Raw genomic sequence first — 16,691 nt, 5'->3', positions numbered from 1 at the left:
ACCACTGCTGATGTTTCTTCCTTGCTTCCCCTAGTTCCGTTTGCCCCGACTGAGTTAAAAGTCCGAGCGAAAATGGAGTCCCTGCTGGTGAGTTGGCAACCTCCAGCTAACCACGCCCAGATTTCAGGCTACAAACTTTACTACCGCGAAGTGGCCACAGAGGAGACGAGTGAGGAGAACCTCTCTGAAGGTCCCGGGGATGGCGCTTGGGATGTTGGGCCGATAAAGCTGAAGAAGAAGGTCAAGCAGCATGAACTGACAGAGTTAAGTAAGTTCATTTATTTGTTGAATTTATACCCCACCTTTTTTGTCCAAAGATGTCAAGGTGGTGTACATGGTTCTCTTCCTCCTCCCTTTAATCCTCACAACAAACCTGTGAGGTAGGTTAGTTCAGGAGGCAGTGACTGGCCCAAGGTCACCCAGTGAACTTCATGATCAAGGGGAGGGATTTGAATCCAGGTCTCTGACACTCTAACCACTACACCATGTTGGCTCTCGGAAAAGGTTTCCTGTGCCCTGCTTGTTCCCGTGAACTGGCCATGGAGGTTGTCTGTGGCAAGGAGCCCATCAATGAGAACATTATCTGATCTGTATGGACCCAAACTTTCCAAATTAGGTCCTCAACCTAATTCCGTGGGGGTGGCAAGGAAGGAGAAAACAGAGTGGCAGGATGAGAGAGAAAAGCAAGCGCCCCATTGGCTCCACCCTCTGCTGGCTTGCGGCCCTCAACAGATTACCCTGAAAGGAATGTGGTCCTCAACAGGGAAAAAAGTTATCCAACCTCCATCTAATTGCCATGCCAAAGAAATACTGTACAGCTTTTCCAAGTGGGATAAATGTTGCTACTTAAGCCAACTTTTGCAAATTTCCAGACATATAGAAGTTAAATCTGTTTCATTTCTTTTTAGTTCCTGCTGACTTAAACAATCTTGAATGTTCTTAAATACCCGTTTTTACCAAAAATTTTAATGGTTTGGTTTTTTTTTTTGTAAGCTGCTTAGAGATTTCCTTACAATTATGCAGTACAGTATACGCATTTTGTTAAATGAATAAAACAAATAGCATGCACTGCTTATGGGGGGGCATCTCATATGCTGGCATTTCAAGACAGGGTTTAGACAGAGTACCCCTAATCTGTTGCCCTTCCAGATGTTTGGGGCTGGCTGGGACTGAAGGGGGTTGTAGTCGGAAAAATCTGGAGGGCACCCGATTTGGCAAAGGCTAGTCCAGAGGTATAGAATTGTGAGGAAGGCGGGAGGTTCTGAAAATTTGGGAAGAACGGGCCATGGAGTCAGGAGAATGAGGAATCTAGATAGCTGTGGGTAGAGGAAACAGGACTTCTCCCAGGCACTAGAACCACTTGCAGTTTTTTGCAATCTAGCAGTGTATAAATTTTATGAAGTAAATAAATAAAAACATAACCCGAAACTCCCTGCATTAGTCAAGCTAGCATAATCCCAAAGGTTGTATCTGATGCTAGTCCTATTCAGAGTAGACCCATTAACATTAGTAGGCATGCCTAATTCTTTCAACATGCCTGTCCTGAGCCGTGCCAGATTTAGGGCGGTGCAGGGGGTTCCCCCGCCCAGGGCGCCAAGCCAAGGGGGCGCCAAACTGAGAAGATCTATAATTGAGAAGATCCACTTGGGTGTGCAAAAATTAGGCCTCTAAGTAGCACTTAGACTGCATTTGCACCAGACACTGAAAGCATCACAATAACTACTTTCAACAATCCTGGTTTCCCCAACAAATTCTGGCAGGTGTTGTTTTTTAAAGGATGCTGAGGACTGTTGGGAGGCCCCTATTCCTCTTCGCAGAACTGCAGTTCCCAGAGGGATATATTGTTAAGCCACTCTTAAGAACTTAGCTCTGTGGGGGGGGGGATTTGGGATCTCCTAACAACCCTTGGCACCCATAACAATCTACAGCTCCCAGAATTCTTTGGGGGAAGCCATGGCTGTTTAAGCTCATAGTGCTTTAAAAAGCATGGTGCAAATGTGGCATTAGTTGGATACAACCTCAGTTGTACAGTTTGTTGTGCTATGAATTGAGTAGGTAGAAATCCATGCCTGAAAGAGGAGGAAGTTGAGTTGGCGGTTGTCTAATAACCATAGAACATTTCCTCCATGTGCCGTTGCCTGAACCAGGCCTGAGGGGTACCTCCATTACATTTGGGCTGTGACTGGAGAGAGAGGGCACCCTGTGAGGGGAGATGTTTGGCTGTGGGTCCCTCTTTTAAGCCTTTGCTCAATGCTGAGGCACTCCTCAGCCAACACACACACACACACACACACACACACACACACACACCAGTTTGGGCCATCTCCAAGCTGACTCTGTTCTGCCTGCTGCCAAGATTTTCAGAGCAGACAAAAAAGCCATTTTGCTGTGGCATTCTTGGGGAGGCTGGCAAAAAAAAAGGAGCTAAAATGTTTTCTCTCTCTTCCAGATGCAAATGTGTGTTGCACAGCATAAGGCTTTTCTGATCCTTGCTATCCATGTGCTTTTCCTTGCTGTGTGTGTGTGTGTGTGTGTGGCACCACTCGTCCCCGTCCCCCCATACACACTTGCACAATCAAAAGAAGAATGATAACACTTGGCACAGCCAAAAAGTGCTTTTGTACAGACCGTATTGTGGTGGCGAAAAGAGCTGGCCATCTTCTCCACACCAGGCCCTGAATAGGCACATCCTTAATTAGCAGAGCTTCGTCAATGAAACCGACAAGAGGTTGGGGGGGGAGGCCATTTGGGGAGGAACAAGGAGCTGGGTGTCCAAAGAGAGAATTGCCCCATTTTCCCTCTATTTGTAAACTTTGAGATGCTCAAGCGGTTCCCTTGAATAAGCAGATCTTACAAAAGAGGGGTGAAGAAAGAAGCAGGCGAGCTTTGGAACAGCCCTCTTGGCTTGCTCTCTCTGGAGCTCGGCTTGGATTGCAGCACAGCCAAAAAGGGTGGCTGGATCTGGCGGTAACACAGAATTCACACCACCGGAAAGCTCCGCGTTGGTTGCAAGGCCATGATCTGCCCTGGATGGCCTTCAACAATACAGCAGGTCCATGCACTCATTTAATGGGTTAAAAAAATGCCCTATTTATATTTTGGCAGCATCCAATAAAAATGCTTAAACAGCCCTGCTCCTGGTTTGCTTTATTCAAGAGGTGGGGTCAATGGGAGCGTGGAGTAGAGTCGCTGTACAATCCCCCGTAGTGATGGAAATGCCAAAGGACAATTGCCTGGAGGAGGTTACTGAAGACTCACCCGGCACTTGATTCAAGTTGGGCAAAGGGAGATGGATTTGGGACACCAAGTTTTTCTCTTAATTTTAAATGTATTCATTACATTTATACAGCATCCCACTTTTCTTCTAAGGAACTCAAAGGAGCATGCCCTTTTTATCCTCACAACAACCCTGTGAGGTAGGTTATGGTCTGAGAGTTGCGTTCAACCTAACTTTTACTCAGAATAGACCCATTGAAATTGAATATTAATGGGCCCAAGTTAACTTTTACTCAGAATAGACCCATTGAAATTAAGCGGCTTAAGTTAGAGTCATTTATTTCAGTCGGTCTCCTATAAGTAAAAGTTAGTTGAATACAATTCTGAGAGACTGTGATTGGCCCAAGGCCCCTCAGTGAACTTCGTGGCTAATTGGGTATTTGAACCCTCGTCTTAGTCCGGCGCTCTGACCATTAAACCAAACTAAATCATCCAGATTTTTTGCTGCTAATTGCCCTCGTTTCTTGCTTTTCAGTTTTTGGCGTTTTCTCTGATTTATTATCTTTTTCGTTTTAAAAAAGATACATCCGTTAATGATAGAACTCATGATCACCAAAATAAGTCCATGGGCCACTAGGTCATAGCTGCCAAGTCTCCCATTTTTTGCGGGAACCCCCCAGATTTTAATCCGTTTCCCACTGTTATCCCAAATCGAAAAAATGCCGCAAATCCCCCGGATTTCCTACCTGCCAGGGAGGCTCCATTTCGGGTGCCACTCTGCCCATGCCTGGGCACCGGAAATCGGGCAGAGCGGCGCCGGAAGTTGCTTATACGCAGGTCCAGACATGCGTAGAAGCGACTTCCAGTGCCGCGCCGCTGCTGATCCCGCATTTTTCAGCGGGAGACTTGGCAGCTATGTACTAGGTACAGGTGGTTTAAGAAAGGGAGTAATAGGAGGTGTTGTCCAAAACATCTGGAGAACAACAGGCTAGGGAAGTCTGGACTGGATCAGCAGAATGCCACTAAAAGCTATATGCCAACTGAGAGAGGAGGGAGGTTGCCTTCTTGCTCTGCTTCCCAAACTTGTTTGTCTCCCCACTATCGGAAACAGGGTTGCTGGACTAGGCAGAACTTTTGCCTTGTCTTGCAAACCTCTTACGATGTGAGGCACACATTTAATTATTATGAATGGGTTGTATCTGATGCAGTGCTAAGTTGAAGTCACTTGTGCTGGTTCATTACCACAGATGGTTGTGTAATAGATTGTGCGGCAAGAACCAGCTGTTGTGCAACAAGCTTCCGCTAGTGCAGTTGTTGCATTGGATTCCTTCAACTCTTCCATATGCTAGCCCAAGAGTTCCTCCACTGGCGGAGAGAGAACGTTGGATACGACCCTTTGCTGAAATGGAGATTGTAGCCATGATTTTGCTCTTCTAAGCCATGCTGCTCTTTTTGTTGCTTGACCCACTCTTCCATTCCTCTGCTTATTCTCTCCAGTTCCTGGGAGACTCTACGAAGTGAAGCTGGTGGCGTTCAACAAGCACGAAGACGGCTATGCGGCAGTTTGGAAGGGAAGGACCGAGAGGGCACCTGTAACCGTAGCAGGTAGATGCTGCTGCTGCAAGGCCTTGACTCCTGGCTCATGTTTGTGGATGGCTTTTCCACAAAGCAATATGATAAGGCAGCCTTCACTAACCTGGTCCCTCCAGGTGTTAAGACAAGGGCAGCCAAAATGATCAAGGGAATGCAGTATAAGCTAAACAAGCTATAGCTTAGGGCATAGCTGCCAAGTTATCCCTTATTTTAAGGGATTTTCCCTTATGCTGAATAGGCTTCCTCGCGAGAAAAGGGAAAACTTGGCAGCTATGGCTTAGGGCCCCACTCTCTTGGGGGCCCCCAAAAAATTACAGGGGAAAAAACTGGATGTACATTTCCAAAATATAAGATAAAAAACACATAAAATAAAACCTACATACAGCAACAGTATTTTGAGTTGTGTATGGACCTATTAGGTCCATAAATTACCATATAGCATATATTCAACACAAGAAACAGTGACAATTTTTTGTTGACAAAGGACAGCTGGACATATAAAGGGCCCCATTACCTTCAGTAGCTTAGGGCCTCATCAAACCTAAATCCGGCCCTGTGGGGATGGAAAAACTCCCATATGAGGAAACGTTGCAGTACTGGGGACTTTTAGATGAGAGAAAAGATGAGTAAAAGGTGACATGATGGAAGTTGTTTAACAACAACAACAACAACAACAACTTGTTATGTATATGCCAACCATCTAACTGGGTTGCTCCCAACATAATACAGTGGAACCTCAGTTGTTGAACATGATCCGTTCCAGAAGGCTGTTCGACTTCCGAAACGTTTGACAACCGAAGCTCAATGGACAGTTGGCAAAATCCATTGAAAAAATGGAGAACTTCTGTTCGACTTCCAAGGCACATTCAAAAATGGGAGCATTCACTTCTGGGTTGTCGGTATTCGAAAGCCAAAACGTTCGGCAATCAAGGTTCCACTGTATTTAAAAACAACAACAACAACAAGAAGAAAACATCAAATATTTAAAAATTCCCTTTAGATGCAGTTTGCACGGCATGGAAAAGGGAGAGATAAAAGTTTTTCTCCTTCTCTCCTAACCCTAGAACTTGCGGACATCCAATGAAGCCAAATGTTGGACAACCCAGGACTGTTATAAGAAAAGACTTCTTCATGCAGAGCATAGACTATGAAAGGTGCTTCCATAGGAGGCAGTGGTGGCCCCCAACTTGAATGGCTTTAAAAGAGGGTTGGACAGATTCATGAAGGAGAAGGCTATGCTCTGCTTCCATGGTCGGAGGCAGTCATGCTTCTGAATACCAGTTGCCGGACACCACAGGAGGGGAAAGAGCTCTTGTGCTCAGGTCCTGTTTGTTTGTTTCATAGCCTTTTTGGGCTGGCAGCTGTGAGAACAGGATGCTGAATTAGATGGGCTGTTGGCCTGATCCAGCAGGTTCTGCTGGGGGTCTTATGGACCACAGCTGCAGTCAGCCGCATTTGACTTCTTCCACGTTCTGTGGCTCAACTGACCACAGCATTTCACCCTGCCTTGTTCCCCTGTAATTCCTGCTGCTGTTCCTTTGCGAGCTGGTCCAGGAGCCATCCTCCGTGCGCCTGATCCTGCATCTCTTGTCTTCTCTTGATCATCCTTTCAGACCCTCCACTTCAGAAGGGCCCACCACTGCCCCCGGCCCACGTCTACGTGGAATCCAACAGCTCCACGTCAATCTGGTTGAGGTGGAAGAAGCCGGATTTCACCACTGTGAAGATCGTCAATTACACCGTGCGGTTCAGTCCCTGGGGGCTGAAAAATGCCTCGCTTGTGACTTACTACACAAGGTAAGAGGGTGACTGAGCACCCGTGCGGTCTGCATATGGGGTGCTGCTGCAAATAAAGAGGACGGGTGAAAGTTGTTCTCCCTCTCTCATCACGCTAGAACTTGTTGACTTCCAGTGAAGCTGAATGTTGGGAGATAAAAGAAAGGACTTCTTCACGTAGCCCATAGTAAAGCTATATGACTCATTCCCAAAGGAGGCAGTGATGGCCACGACTTTGGAAGGGTTTTATAGAGGATTGGGCAAATCCATGAAGAATAAGGCTATCAATGGCTACTAGCCATGATGGCTATTGGGGACTCATGTGGTGCTGTGAGTTAAACCACCATGCCTAGGGCTTGCTGATCAGAAGGTCAGCGGTTCGAATCCCTGTGACGGGGTGAGCTCCCGTTGCTCGGTCCCAGCTCCTGCCAACCTAGCAGTTCGAAAGCACGTCAAAATGCAAGTAGATAAATAGGAACCGCTACAGCGGGAAGGTAAACAGCGTTTCCGTGTGCTGCTCTGGTTCTCCAGAAGTGGCTTTGTCATGCTGGCCACATGACCTGGAAGCTATACGCCGGCTCTCTCGGCCAATAATGCGAGATGAGCGCGCAACCCCAGAGTCGGTCACGACTGGACCTAATGGTCAGGGGTCCCTTTACCTGCTATGCTCTGCCTCTATGGTTGGAAGCAGCTTCTGAATACCAGCTGCTGGAGACCACAGGAGGGGAGAGGGCTCTTGCGCTCGGGTCCTTTTTATGTGTTTCCCATAGGCATCTGGTTGGCTACTGTGAGAACAGGATGCTGGACTAGATGGGCCATTGGCATGATCCAGCAGGCTCTTCTTAATGTTTAGAAAGCTCTCTTGCGCACTGCAGCCAACTGTGTCTCAGAAGACAATTGCACACGTGAATTTGCCTCAACAGATCATCTTGGAAAATAGTTAACCAACAAACTTAAACTAGCCCAGGGACAAGCAAAGGAGGATGCCTTCATCCCAGTGTGGCTCCCCTTTATCACATATACAGTACAACAAGACCTACCCCCCCCTCCCCAACAGCATATGAAATGATTTGGCCAGTCTGATCCGACAACCCCCCACACATAAAAACAAACCATACTGCAACCAACTGAACACAACCAAGCAAGCTCTGTACGCTGTAAAGGTAAAGGGACCCCTGACCGTTAGGTCCAGTCGTGACAGACTCTGGGGTTGCGACGCTCATCTCGCGTTATTGGCTGAGGGAGCCGGCGTACAGCTTCCAGGTCAAGTGGCCAGCATGACAAAGCCGCTTCTGGCGAACCAGAGCAGCACACGGAAACGCTTACCCGCCGGAGTGGTACCTATTTATCTGCTTGCACTTTGACGTGCTTTTGAACTGCTAGGTTGGCAGGAGCTGGGACCGAGCAACGGGAGCTCACCCCGTCACGGGGATTCGAACCGCCGACCTTCTGATCGGCAAACACTAGGCTCTGTGGTTTAACCCACAGCACCACCCGTGTCCCTTCTGTACGCTATAATCTCTTGCAAAGCCAATAAAAATGAATAAAGGACCCATCCACGTGAGGCTGACGCAAAAACCCTACACAAATACTGTGCAACAGAATGAAAGATCATTAGACCCTCATCTCTCTCCCTCTCCTCTCTTTCCCCCCAACTGCACAATGTCTATGACAATAGTGTTTCATACTGAATGTAAATGAACTGTAAAAAGACTTTATGAATTGAAAGCGGAGGCACTCTTATGTACTTTTCCTTGTTTATTTCCTTGTTTTATAACACAAGAAAATATTTAATAAAAACTTTTTTTTTAAAAAAAAAGCTCATATTAAAGGACAGGCAGGTTCACATGTACGGAGATGGCCTATTATTGCCAGCTTCTGCTGCAACTCATGAGAACGGGCAATGGATGTGAATGTTACCTTTGTACACTAAGCTAGTTTCTATGCAGACTCTTACTGTCCTCCCTGCTCTCTATCCAAGCAGGCAAGAGTTCAAGGACACAATCCAGCAAGGCAAAAACATTCAAGGAGGGTGCAAAGCAGGGCTGATGAGGGGAGGTGCAGCCTGAGGAAAGCCTTGAAGGACCACATTCAGCCTCTGGGCCTGAAGTTCTCTAGCCCTGTACATAATCCATGACTTTATAAACCATATATTGGCAATCCATGGGTCAGCATTAAGGCCAGTGAGTTCTGCATCCATCAGTTTCCTGTCCTATCACAGAGAAGCCCAGAACTTCTCTGAATGAACTCTTTGCTTCAAGTGGGGGTTGCTATTAGGTAAGAATCTCAAATATCAAGTGAAGCACTATGAAACCACAAGACCTGCCATCTCTTCTGCTTTGACAGCTGCCAGTCTTCTTATGGGGGCACACAGATTGCAGATGGCGTCATAATATTTTCTCCCTCGTGGGCATTCTTCCTTCCGTAGCTCTGACGAAGACATCCTCATCAGTGGGCTGAAGCCGTTCACCAGATACGAATTTGCCGTGCAGTCGAATGGCGTCGGCGTCGATGGGCCATTCGGGAATGCGGTGGAATGGTTCACCCTTCCAGACAGTGAGTACACAACAGAGTGCTTGATAAATAAATGTCTGCAGGTTTGGGACGAAAGATTTGGGTGGGGGAATGCAGGTTACCTTCCCTAACTGAACAATAGCATATGTGTTCCATGAAGGACCGGCCCTATCGTTAGGCAGAGCAAGGCAGCGTTAGGCAGAGTCTCAGGCAGCAGATGTGGGATGGAGGCATTTGTCAGGGGGACTCCCTACAGGGAGCTTTCCCCCTCCCCCATCATCCTGACCAGCACTTTGCCCAGAGATAGCATGAGCAGCAAGTCAGGAGAAGGGAACGAGGAATGGAGAGAGGGCTCAGAGACGCGTCCGAGCCCTGGCTATGCACTGGTCGGGGGACAGCGTATGAGGAGCTCAGCGATACGTTGGAGCCCAGGCGCCGCCCCAGCCAGCAAGAGGGGAGACCTCTCCTTCCGGCACCCGAATTGAGGCGCGCGCCCACACATAGGGCTAAGGGGCGGCGTTTTGGGGTTCCCAGGCTTTTATGCAGGCCCCAAAGCAGACGGAAGCCATTGCCGGACTCTGAAAGTGACTAGGCGGTCATGTTTTCTGCTATCTCTGCACTGTAAATAGTATGCAGAATAAAACTCTTAAAGACAGCGCGGAAGAATGGAGCGTCTTTACTCGAGAGTAGCCGCAACAACGCCCTGACAGCATTGATGGAAAAGGTGTTGGGGAGAACAGAGCTGGGTGTATCACCTGCTAAGACCAATGGCTGCTTCTCTCCTAACCCTTGGACCAGTGGCTTCTTCACACAGCTCATGGTTAAATTGTGGCTCTCTCTCCCACAGGAGATAGTGATGGCCACCAACTTAGTTGGCTCTAAAAGAGGATTAGACAAACTGAAGGCTGCTGCTGCTGCTGTGCTCTACCTCCACTGTCACATTCAGCTGCCATTTCCTTGGCTTCTGCATGTGGAATGATAGGAACAGAGGAGGCTGCACTTTTCCCTTTGCCTCAAGCAGCAAAACGGCTTGGGTTCTTACCCAGGTTCTTGCAGTGCTTAGTTTTAAGACTGAGAGTTTTAAATGTAAGTTTTTAGCCCCTATAACTGCTTATTCCAAAATATTCTGCTGTTCATTTAAAAAAAATCTCAGTAAAGATACAAATCTCCAATACAGGCAAAAGGAAATAAAAATTTCTGACAATAACTAATATTTGCTCTGCAAAGAAATAAATTTTTCGGTGTGTTAGAACTCATACTTTGGAACTCCCTGCCTATTGACAACAGGCGGGTAACTTCGCTGTTCTCTTTTTGATGCCTGCTCGTAACATTTTGGGGGGGGGGGCAAACCTATCCACACATGCAGAACATTGACATGTGTTTTAATCTGGTTTTTAGCTTATCGTTGATTTTAATTATTCTTAAAGGTTTTTTTAAATAGTTGTCTATTGTTTTATTCTTTTTGTTAACCACTTTGAGAGGTTTGGCTTTTTTAATAGAACCATGCAGAATATAAATTTTGTGAAATATTTCTTTTTTAAAAATTAAAATAAACTTTATTTGAGAAACTTTTAAAAAGAAGTATACATACACCAGGGAAAAAATGTAATAACATAGTAACATAAATAACATAACTACACATTTAAGCCACCTAACATAAATTAATCAACATAAATAGGCAAATCAAATTAATCAAAACTTGCTGGGCACATTAAATCAATTGAACTGCAAATAATATGCAATATCAAATTAAACAAACATAATGTAACAAAACTCATCCCCAAATCAGATCATAACACATAAACATATACCCATAAAATCAATTCATTTTAAATTAAAATTGGCTTCCAATCGCCAATAAATCAATTGGAATTAATAAGAGGGAAAGCAAATTAAAAGATGACAGTAAGGGAAGCGAAATTTTGTGAAATACTGTAAAAAAAAAAAAAAAAACGAAGACACAACAGAAGCCTCGACCAGAAAAAAAAAAATCCAAATTAAGAGCGAAAAATCCCAATGTGCTCCCATGGGCCTTGCCATGAGACAGCCATGCTGGCTGGCGGTGCTGACGGCACCTGACGTCCCAAACATCCAGGGGGGCACCAGGTTGGAGAAGGCTGGAGTAAGCCATAAGAAGTTGGTTTTCTACTGAGTCTCACAGGAAGCTGCCTTATACCAACAGACCGTTGATCCACTTAGCTCTGTAATGTCTGCACTGACATTACAGAGTTCTAGGCAGGGGTCTCTTCCAGCCCTACCAGGTGGCACCAGGGATTGAACCTGGAACCTTCTGCATACAAAGTACATGCTTTGCCACTGATCATTGGCCCTTCTAGCTGAGCATTATCTGCACCAGTGCCCTTCTTCAACCTTGAAGTCCCTAGGGCTTGTTGGAGTCCAACTCCCAACATCCACAGGCAGCTTAGCTAAAGGTCAGGGAAGACAGGAGTTATAGCCCATCAACATCTGAGGACCCAAGGTTCAAGAAGACCACTGTGGCTCCCCAGGGTTCTAGACGAAGGACATAGCAGGTTGGTGTCAGGCAGCAAAGGATCCAACCCCCCATGGCAGGTTGCCAGGAATAGATAAGATGGATAAGACAAGGAAAAGTTCTTACCAACTGCTTTTTATTCAATATTCACAATATTCACAATATTCACAAGAGGCTGAGAAATGCAGCCTCTTGGAATAATGGCATTGCTCCGTGCGAGTCTCCACCCTCTCCCTTCATGTGTCATCAGTACGGGTGCTGACAAGGGCCCTCTGCCTTTGAGCTCTTTGCTCTCCTACTTTTAAGGCTCACCGGGTTGGGGGGGGGTCTGGAATGCTTTCTAAAGACGCTGTGTCTGTCAGCTGTCGACCCCCTAGCGCTTCTTCCTCCTCCTCTCCCATTATTTCACAACTTTCCCCCTCATCTGCCTCTGAGCTGCGATCTCTCTCAAACCCCTCTTGTAATTCTGAACTGTCTTCTTCTTTTCTGGAAGGGTCAGGCTGGGGAGGCAGTCTCCACCATTCCTCCTCTGCCCAGTCCCTGACACCTGGAGACGGCTGCCTTAACGGTTGCTCGATAAACCCCCCTTCTCCCTTTTGCCTTCTGTCCTCCTCTTCCTGCAGGGCCGTCAACGCCTCCCTCTGACTTGCGGCTGCACCCCATCAACCCATATGCCGTCCAGGTCCACTGGTGCCCCCCCTCTGAGCCAAACGGCATCATCGTGGAGTACCTCATCCTGTACAACGCCAACCACACTCAACCCGATGAGATGTGGACTCTACTGACAAAAGAAGGTAAAAAAAAAATGCAGAGAGGGAACTTTTGTGCAGGAGTGCGGAAGCCGTTTCGTTTTTCAACTTTCCCTCGGGGGTCACCTGCCAGGGGCCACATGCCGGGGTGAGCAGGGGTGGCGGTGAACAGGTCTTTCTCTTCTTCTGCCACCCCCTCTCCCCCTCTTTGCCATTCACCTGAAATTGGACCCCTGTGGATGTTTGAAGAAGAAGCTATCTTCCACTATATAGGAGGCGCAGAACTTCCGCTGGTTTTTTAACCAGTCTGCAACACTTGAGCACCTGCTGGCTTTGCTCTTTTGTTCAGGCAATACGTTCAGCACTGAAGTCCACGGGCTGGAGAGTGACACCCGGTATTTCTTCAAGATGGGAGCCAAGACGGTGGTCGGGTCAGGGCCGTACTCCAACGTCAAGGACGTGCAGACCTTGCAGGAGAAGTTCTCAGGTACACACAGCAGCGCACACAGTGCAAGGCGGGGTTCGCCTTGACAGGCCGCGGCATCGCCCTCTTCTCTTTGACTGCTCTCCTGTGTCCCTCAGATATGCTGGACGTTCACTCTGTCACGGGGATCATCGTGGGAATCTGCCTAGGCTTGCTGTGTGTCCTCTTCTGCATGTGCGCCAGCTTTCGCAACAACAAGCCAAGGTAGGTTTTCTGTCTCGCCTTGGCCCAAAGTACATCAGACCAAACTGAAGCCACTCCGTTTGGCCATGAGGCTGCCATATCTGTATCGCAGCCTCTGTTCTGTGTCTTTTGCCCGAAGCCCTGGAGGGCCACTGCCAGTCAGTGCAGATAGCGGTGAGCGAGATGTGCCAATGGTCTGACTCAGTCAAAGACCGTTTCCTATGGTGCTAGAGAAAGCATCGTCACGGACACACGTAGCAGGATAATCTAAAAAAGTAGCTACAACCCTAAAGTGTACCATAGCATATGTTTTTTTGTATTGGCTAACTAACACAGCTGCCTTGCTGGAATTAGGAAGGCAATGTCACGGTTTTTGAAAGTAAAGGTCTCATGTGTTTTCCCTGGCTGTGTCTCCAGGCAGGACTGAAAAGAAACCCCTGCTTGAAATCTTGGCGATCTTCTACCTGCCATTGTGGACAATAATGACCTAGATCAAGGTTTCCCAAACTTGGGTTTCCAGCTGTTTTTGGACTACAGTTCCCATTATCCCTGACCACTGGTCTTGCTAGCTAGGGATTATGGGAGTTGTAGTCCAAAAACAGCTGGAGACCCAAGTTTGGGAAACCCTGACCTAGATGGACCAGGGGTCTAACTCTGTATAAGGTAGCTTTCTGTTCCGTATATCATCCTGCAGCAAATAAGCCAGCAATCGGTCACTTAATAACCTGCTGCTATTGGCCAAGAATGAGTCCTATGCCTAGCACTGGTTCAATCTGCTGGGAAATCTCCATCATTCATTGAGCTGCGGGGGAAGTTTCGTTACTGGTCGGTGAGCGCTTAGTCTTTTGTTTATTCACTCCTGCAGGGAGTCTGTGGCAGGCCTGGTTTCCCAAGCAGCCGGGAACCACACCTACTATCACCGGAGCCGGCAAACACCGTCCCTTCCTGTGGCCCCCTCCAACTCTCACGAACTGGAGTCCCTGATGACCCCGCTCTCTGATGATGCTCCCTCACCACCGGCGGACATCATGGAGCTGACTGAAGCACAGGGCTTCATTCGTGGTTGCCCCCTGGATGAGAGCATGGGCCATGTCAAAAGAAAGGTATTTTCTTTGGTACTATGGTCACCTTTCGTGGGGATCCCCTTGCCACTTTGAAGGGAAACAAGCAGTCCTTGGATAACCTGTTCCCAAGGTGGGTTGGATAATTTTGGGGGGAGATTACATCTTACAGTTTGAATTGCACCTTGAAATGTTGAAGCCAGTGAAGATATTTTAATGCGGAAAGGACACATTCCTGGCGATCCTGAAAGCCCAAATTAGGTTGCTTGGAAGGGGGAGGGGGGCAAGAAAGACAGGACCTTCAAGGTGGGCTTTCTCTGTTCCACACGCAGGGCCAGCTAGACAATGTATGGATGAGACGTTGGGAAGAGGGGGTTTGGATTTGTTAGGCACTGGGAGACATTTTGGGACATGCTGAGAATGTGCAAAAGGGCCCAGGCACCACTTCTGCTAGGATGGAAGCAGGTTGCTAGAGCTTAAAATAAAAATAATGGCAGAGCAGCCTTTAACGTGATTGCTGGGCGTGGGGTGGGGAACTGAAAGGAGCCAAGAAGTGTCTGGTTTGGGGTGAAAATGATTGCGACTATCCAGATGGGGCCAGATAAGTTCTGCAAAGAAAGTGCAGGAGCACATGATAGCCAATTCCAAGGCACATTTAGATTTATTTATTTTGCTCAGTGCAGTAGGCATCTCCCCACCCACCCCCATTCAATTCTCTCTCATGGATCAGTCCTCTGCCCCGCCAATAGAGAAAACGTGTGCTGAGATCACAGGATCTGGGCAAAAGTGAGCTTGAGCACATAGAGCTGAAGGAGGAAGTGGGGAAGAGAGTCACTTTTCCAGCTCCCTCCTTCAGCTGTATGTACTTTGCAAGGGAGGAAAAGGTAACCGCCCCCCACCACTGTGTGACCAAGGGAGCAGCGAAGAGGAGCGGGAAGCCGGTTCGCAGACACCTTAGGAAGAGCTCAGTGGAGGACTGTTGCTGGCAACCAGTGCCCTCGGCTTAGAAAACACAACAATCCCATGAGAAGAAAATGGCCATCCCTGTGCTAAGGCAATGTAGGAAAAACAATTGCTCAACCTGGAATACCAGAGAGAACTTCTGCAGTTCAGAACCAAGCCAAATCATGTGTCTTAAGAGACGTCCGTGATCCCTGCTGTGGCTCCCACTTATTGCTTCCCAAGATGTCCTGCATGTGTATTTAGCCCATTCCCCTTCGGTGGTTGGGGCTTGGTGTCAGCAAACTGCATGCCAGGTCATGGATTTGGGAACCATTCTTCTTCCTCTGACTCCTTCTGTGGCCAGAAGTTGCCCCATGCACAGATCTGCATCATAAGGTTCTGGAGGTTGGTGTGTTTTATGGACAGGCAGAAGGGGGGGGGGCTGCACCTGTGCGTCTTCCCCACTCCCACTCCACCCCCCAAAAAAGTATTGCTGTCACGGCAGTTTCTGCTCCAAGATCCCTTTATAACTTTTACTTTCTTTCGCGGCAACTTATTTTGCCTGCCAATTGTGCCGTCTTTGCTTTTCCTCCCCCCCCTTTTGCTTTAAAGCTTCCCAGAGTTAGTCTGGAGCATTTCATTTCATTAGGGAATGTTTAATTGGCCTAATTTAGCTAATCAGTTTATGCCTGTCTTTGTTGCCTGTGGAGAATGTGTAAGGTAATTAGGAGATTGACTGAAACAAGTGTGTGGCGAGCGCGTGGGATTTCGCGTTGGCGTCAATCATGGCATTTCTTGCGGGTCCCCAGCCCTGAAGAGAAAGCAGCCGTCAAGCTGGAGACGGGGAGGAGGCCAAAGTGCAGCCGGGTGGCATGAGCTTTAGCTGGGCAGGGTGGAGTTTTGTTACAGCCAGAGGTTTCATTCTTTGCGGGTGGAGAAATGGTGGTGGATCTGGGTTCATGTTCTCTGCCTCCGCCAAGGACTCACCGCATGGCCCTCGGGCAATTCACCCTCTCTTCTCTTCCATACCGTATTTAAAAAGGGAATAATAGCTGCAGCTCAGCTGCTTGTAAACCACTTACATAAGAACATAAAAAGAGCCTGGCTCCCGGATCAGGCCAAAGGGAGCCCATCTAGCTCAGCATCCTGTTCTCACAGTGGCCAACCTGATGCCTCTGGGAAGCCCAGGAGGAGGACCCCAGCCCAGCAGCGCTTGTCCTGTGATTCCCAGCCACTGGTATTCATAGGCTTCTGGTGGCAAAGGCAAAACACCACCTTCTTGGCAAGTAGCCACGGATAGCCCTCTCCTCCATGACTTTGTCCAGTCTTCTTTTAAAGCTATCCAAAGTGGTGGTCGTCACTCCCTCTTGTGGGATTGATTTCCATAGTTTAACTATATTAGGGCTGCCATATGTCCAGAATTTCCCGGACGTAGCTGGGATTCGGTCCTGATAAACAGCGCCCATGTCGGAAGTGTAGATTGAGCTATTAAAAAGAGCTCAGAACGTCACATTTAAGCTCAATTTAAGGCCAAAAATGATTTTTAAAACTCAACAACTTTTGTGTCCGGATTTTCACTTTTTGAAAGGCAACCTTAAACTATATGTTGCATGAAGAAGTATTCGTCCTGAATTTTCGACCATTCGGCTTCAATGGATGTCCGGAGTGACAATCTGATGAGA

The 16,691-nt window shown here is 47.6% G+C and overlaps 1 protein-coding gene across 1 annotated transcript in view; it reads left to right on the top strand.

Annotated features, from left to right (window-relative positions):
- The window catches only part of IGDCC4 (immunoglobulin superfamily DCC subclass member 4), a 72,586-nt gene that overhangs the window by 45,572 nt on the left and 10,323 nt on the right, over nucleotides 1-16,691 (top strand). The window contains exons 11-18 of the mRNA XM_035131241.3: nucleotides 35-268; nucleotides 4,714-4,821; nucleotides 6,423-6,606; nucleotides 9,014-9,141; nucleotides 12,214-12,384; nucleotides 12,689-12,826; nucleotides 12,922-13,027; nucleotides 13,872-14,109. Of these exons, the coding sequence (XP_034987132.2) occupies nucleotides 35-268; nucleotides 4,714-4,821; nucleotides 6,423-6,606; nucleotides 9,014-9,141; nucleotides 12,214-12,384; nucleotides 12,689-12,826; nucleotides 12,922-13,027; nucleotides 13,872-14,109 (1,307 nt within the window). The remainder of the gene's footprint in view (nucleotides 1-34; nucleotides 269-4,713; nucleotides 4,822-6,422; nucleotides 6,607-9,013; nucleotides 9,142-12,213; nucleotides 12,385-12,688; nucleotides 12,827-12,921; nucleotides 13,028-13,871; nucleotides 14,110-16,691) is intronic.

Source organism: Zootoca vivipara, chromosome 13 (genome assembly GCF_965207765.1).
Source record: "Zootoca vivipara chromosome 13, rZooViv2.hap1.1, whole genome shotgun sequence".
Taxonomy (NCBI): Eukaryota; Metazoa; Chordata; class Lepidosauria; order Squamata; family Lacertidae; genus Zootoca; species Zootoca vivipara.
This window is presented reverse-complemented; position numbering and strand designations above follow the sequence as displayed.